This window comes from Lithobates pipiens, unplaced genomic scaffold (genome assembly GCF_037356315.1).
Source record: "Lithobates pipiens isolate NorthernLeopardFrog02 unplaced genomic scaffold, aLitPip1_a1.2 Scaffold_19, whole genome shotgun sequence".
Classification (NCBI taxonomy): Eukaryota; Metazoa; Chordata; class Amphibia; order Anura; family Ranidae; genus Lithobates; species Lithobates pipiens.
The window spans coordinates 393,459,430-393,465,429 of NW_027507764.1; the positions used below are offsets into that span (position 1 = coordinate 393,459,430).

Consider the following 6,000-nt stretch of genomic DNA (forward strand, 5'->3'; position numbering starts at 1 on the left):
TGTTCTGGCTGACTAACCACCGCTCGGATGATGGTGTGAAGTTTACTGAGGAGACACAGGAAGTGAGATATTGAGAAAAAGAAAAGAAACATTTAGAAGGGAAATCCAAGGAAAAGGTAAGTGAACCAACAATGCACTAGCTTAAAGGAACCTATGTAGAAATATAAAAAATTAACCTTTACAACCCCTTTAACAGTGAGTTATGGTCCTAGAATTATTGATATCACTCTACTGCATGGCAATGCTTGATATGAATGGATCAATTGTTTTGTATGGGTTCACACCAGATGCATGCATTTCTGTTCATATGTACATGGGGGTGACGGATTTTAAAAATGTATTTGGAAATTTTTTTAAATGTATTTTTATAAAATTTAATTTTTTTTAAATGTTTTAACATGTAACTGTGTTGTCATTACAAGGGGAGTAATTAGTCTCCTGTTTAATAGCATAGTGCAGGTGACAGGTTCTGTTTATTGACATATCAGGAGTCTATTAGACCCCTAATGTCACCTCTGCACTTAACTGAAGCTGACTGAGCACATTCTGGCCTTTCTGAGAGTCCAGAGATTGACAGCTCTGAACCTGGAGGTGCTCAGAACTTTTTCACAGGGGAGATCAGCGAATCGATGCTTGCTTTTATCCCACTGCTCTCCAACCTGACACTCACTATGGAGGTCCTGGGCCTCAAGGGGGAAACAGGGGAGCCCAGCACACATTGTGGTTGGGGAGAAGGTGGGAGGTATTGGCTTTACTACCAATGCATAGGAGTGATTTGGCAGCTTCACAGCTGATGAATCACATCTATGTGAAAGCTGGCAGCAGAGAGCAAAAAAGTAAACAAACTCCAAACTATTTTAGTGATTGAGAGTTTGTATGTGCCAATGCTGGCAGCACCAATACATTTAATTCGGCATCGGTGAAAGAGTTATTAAGGATTCTTAAAAAATCGGTTCTTTAACAAAATGTCAAAAAAGCATCTATGGTAATAGTGTAAAAACAGCAGAAAGGTTTTTAAAATGGCTCTAGGATAATAGAAAAATGACAGAGGATGATGGAAATATGAAGTATTACATTTAGTCGCACATAACGAGGTTGATTGAATAAAGTGGTTGTAAAGGCCAAAGGTTTTTTACCTTAATGCATCCTCTGCATTAAGGTTAGAAACCTTTTAGTTGCAGATCCCGCCTTCCCCCACCTTCACCCCCTAAATGCTTACCTGACCTCGGTCGAGCGCTGTGTCCAAGAGCGGCAGTACTACTATCTCTCTCCTTCCTCACTGGACTCACTGAGAGCAGTGGGAGCCATTAGTTCCTGCTGCTGTCAATCAAAATCAGTGGGAAAGCAGGAGGCAGGGCCCAACCACGCTGTGTGTGTCAGAAGATGAACACAATTCAGAATGAGCCCACATGAGTACCCCTCCCAGCAAGGAGCTTGAGGGGTCCCTGAAGGCAGGAGGTGCCAGGAGCGCCAGTGGGGGACCCCAGAAGAGGATCATTGTGGCTACTGTGTGCAAAGCCATTGCACAGAACAGGTAAGTAAGACAAGTTTATTTTAAAAAAAACTTTTGATATCAACTTAAGGACTATTTCGTGTCTGATCAATTTGCAAAATGAAAATTTTTTATTCTTAATAAAAATTCACTTCAAAATACGTACAGCATATTCACTGAACTTGGTAAAAAATAAGGTTTCTTTGTGTTTCCTTTGAATACTCAATCATGAGCGAGGCAAAACATTTCATTTTTTTTCTTACACATAAACAGATGATTGGAGTGAACAAAACTTCAGCTTTGTAAATCAATCTTAGTGTCCTAGTTAAAAAATAGCCAAGGTAGTCACTGAATTAACTATATAAACAAATTCACGTTATTTCCCAAATTTGTGTAGTTATTCTTTAGAGTAAATAAGCTTAATAAATCAATGTTAAAAAAAAAATCTATGCGTTAGCCAATATAATAAAAATTTAGATGCATTTCAAACTCTCTCAAAAAAAGGCCCCTTGTAACCGTTTGTATTTTTCTTTGGGAAAAAAAGAATTGCGACCATTATAAATGTAACAGCATGGTAAAAAACTGCAGTTAAAAATGCTGCAGTCGAGTTTTTTATTTCATAAGTAACAAATCATTAATAGATTGAGATTATTGATCTGTTTTAGCAATCAGCCCAATATATTTGAAGAGTTTTACAAAAATAATTTTCAATAAATAGATTCATCTTATTGATTACGTTTTTCACTATAGTTATTTCTATAGACCTACAAAATATAAATTTGATAAATATATGGCATTCAGGGTAATATAAACTATACAATACATAATGAAATGTCTTGCAATTCTTGTGATAAAATACATAATAAAATATGTTATGCGCTATGCAATGACTCACCATTTTGTTCTCTTTGTACCCCAGCAGCTAGTAGGTCTGGTTCCCCAAGGCTTATATCATTAAGTCTGGTTCCTAGACACTCCACACACAGGCACTTACACCACTCCTCAGCTTCCAGTTCTGGAAAAATAAAAAGTTCATAGAACAGCTCAGTAAAAAAAATGATTGACTAGCTGTGCTATAATGCATATGCAGTACTATAGCTTACATCTACATATGTTTAGTATAATTTGACACGATTTTCTTGTGATATAAAGTCATGCTTAATTTCCTTGGAATTACATATCAACATAAAACAAGCCTGAGATTCCATTTATAGTGAGAGATAATTTGACAGTTTAAAAAGGACTCCAAAGGTGCCTGTTTGGTGAAAACCAAATGTAATCAGACCATATCTTTTTATATATTGTTAATTTAAACCTTTTGCAAAATCTCTAAAAATAAGAAGCAGCACAGAAAAACCTTTGATTAGAAAAGCACGCATTTCCTGTTCAAATGATTAGATGATTGTAAATGCTGGACAGAATGTTACAAACTCTATGCATTAAACATTATTAAGAATGATAGATATGATAGATATGTGTTTGCTTAGCATAATATGTATTTATTATTGACACTGTATTGCTCCTTTCTATATTTCCAGTTGACTATTGTCTAATGTTTTTCTTATTTTACTTACTATAAAAAAATCCCACTGAGATAGTGTACTGATTGTTCTTCATTTGCATTTAGGCTACAGACAATAACTGTTTAGCAGTGGTAGGCCTTTTGTATTACAATTAGCTTCATAAATGATTCCAGAACTGTTTGCATTTTTTATTGCTATGTGTCTCAAAATCCTGTACAATGGCAAATCTCTGTGTCCTATTTCACCCCGATGTTCTTGATAAGTAAAAACCATAGACAAATAACATTTATGGCACACTGTTACAAATCACTCAGTTAGATTTCCTGACAGTTTCACTATACTGTCCAACTCCAAAGTTTTAGGCTGCATTCACATCTTCACAATGCAACTCAACTTTTTACTTTTTTAGTGCATTTATTGTATGACAGCATTGAGAAGCCTATTTTTTTGGACCGCCTTAAGGGTGAAAAATTTGCTAAAGTTCATGTATATTTTTTGACACTGAGCCAAGTGTGTTTTGTATTGCTCCTTTTGCCACTTTTTCATGCATTTTATTATATGACATATGCGCAACAAAATACGACACTGCTACCCACATTTGGGTAAAAGAGCAATAAGATGGCAACAACAGTAATAGGCAGGTAGAGTGTTAATATGGACCTTGCATTGCTGGTGGAGAGAAATGTAAAAGGCAAGTCTACCATAATGTGCAACTGTGCACGTATGATGTGCAAATGCTGCCGTAGCCAGTTTCCCAATTAAAGATCCACTAAAAAAGGTGCATATTAACACTGCTGCTGAAGGAGACACAAAGAATTTTAAAAATATTTGGAGAAATAATACTTTTAAAATTATAGCCAAAAAATTATAACTACTAAAATATACAAATAATAACATATTAATGTGACTGTAACGTATTATCCAGTTTTAGTTGCCCTTCTTTCTAATGCATATGCTTAGCACAGTCCACTTTACTAGGAGGTGTTAGGTTAGCTCCATATGTGAAGGTATGTCATCAAACTCTAAATCCTTAAAAGGAAAGTTATCCAAAAATAACATTTTCTTGCAGACAACTCAGAATGGTGGGTTTATTTTAGTTTGATAGTTTTCAATAGGAAATGAGAGCTTAAAATAGTTAGTTGATTTTCTTAGTTACAATTCCACTTTTACCCCTTCACGCCGGCCTGCGCAAATTTGCGTTCATGGCTTGAAGGGGCTTGTAGGCACCAGCCCAGTACCGTATTTAGAATTGGCAATCACACTGAAGAAACATCTCGCTCGTGCTGTTTATTCAGCAGTCGTGTCTTGACCGGAAGCTTCCGCGGGAGTGACTTCATCTGGACTCCGGCCAATCACAGCGCCAGAGCCTGTGATCCCGGAAATAACTCCGGGAGACATGTCGCCGGTCACAGCGATGTACATAGAATGCAGAAAGGTAAAAAACCTTGTGCCTTTATAGCCACTTAAATAGTTTACTAGCTCCTGTACTTTTATATCTTCCAATTGCTATCTGTAACTTATATTATTACAGTAGCACTGACCCCCAAAGGAGCTGCTGGTTTGATTGGGCTTGCCGTTACCTTCTCCTTGATCTGTGTCTAGGGGTTCCCGTGGTAGATGGCCCAGTAAACTCAGTGACTGATGAAAGATCTGCATAAAGGGATTTTTATTTGCAAATGTAGATAACGAACAGTCTCTCAAAATAGGATCAGAGGGTTAGGAAGGAAGTTCAGGTACTCTTAGTGTCAAAGTCAAATAATGAAGGACTTGCTTACTTTGACTAAATCCAGAGAATAGCCATTCACAACTGGATGTTCACGCAAGTTGGATAGTCCCTCTCTCACAAGGCCTAGCAGCCAACAAGGTGCGTTACTCAGGAACAAGTCTCTGCCACAGACGTTGTTGTAGGACATACAGGAATACGTCTCTGCCACAGACGGTGTTGTAGACTTCAGGAAACTAACACTTATGGAACACTCGTGTGATACCTGGATCTTTCAGCCAGCTTGGCAATACCCACGAGACAGGATTCACTTAGGTACTTCAGCCCTTCCAGGTTCTTGCTAAGAAACCAACCCGTACATGGTCTTCTTCTGAAGAGTCCTCCCCTGGATAGCTATGAAGATACTGGGCCTCTCCAACTACCAGAGATGGCACCGGACCACCTCAGAATCCTGCTTTAGTTTCCTTGTCTCAGGCTAGCCAGCCCCGAGACAACAAGTAGGGTAGATCCGCACCCCAGGCCATAGCCTTCCTGGGGGCTGGTCAGGAGGACCAGGACCGTGGAGTCAGAACATCCTTCTGGACCGGAACCCCAAACCACTTGACATCCACATCTTAAGTACCCTCTCCCAGAGAGCACAGCAAGAGTGACACTCCCACTGGACAGGCTCCGAAAGAGAGTAAACTTAAAGCACCCAACTAGACTGTGGTTCCCTGCCTGCCAGAAGAGACAGTGCCCTGCCTGTGGCCAGGCTGAACATCCTACAGTCCAGTCAAACTGATGCTGAGGTCCAGATTTAGAACAATTGTACCTGAACCAAACTGCAGTTCAAGTGTAAACTTGACTTTCAAAAAGCATAGCGCGTGCTCTTCAGGAGCCAGCACTAAATTACATTTCTGTGTTTATCCTATATAAATACTGCATCAAAATGGTCTGCATGGCGGTTATCACAAAAGGAAGCTATTTCTAAAGATGATGCACAAGAAAGCCTGCGAACAATTTGCTGAAGATAAGTAGACTAAGGCCGCGTACACACGGGCGGACTGTCTGTCCAACTTAGTCAGCCGAAACACATTTCAGCGGACAGTCCGCTCGTGTGTGGGCTTCAGCTGACTTTTTCAGCGGGCAGTCTGGCGGACTAAGTATTTCGGAATTTCCGTAATATTGTCCGTCCAACTTTGGTTTCAGCGGACAGTCCGCTCGTGAGTAGGCTAGTTGGACGGACTAAGTATGGCGCATGCTCAGAAAGGATTTACACGGCC

General features: G+C 39.3%; 1 protein-coding gene across 1 annotated transcript in view; it reads right to left on the reverse strand.

Moving 5' to 3' along the window:
- DOK6 (docking protein 6) overlaps positions 1-6,000 on the reverse strand; it is an 812,960-nt gene that overhangs the window by 410,017 nt on the left and 396,943 nt on the right. Inside the window, exon 4 of the mRNA XM_077492381.1 lies at positions 2,388-2,507. Within this exon, the coding sequence (XP_077348507.1) occupies positions 2,388-2,507 (120 nt within the window). The remainder of the gene's footprint in view (positions 1-2,387; positions 2,508-6,000) is intronic.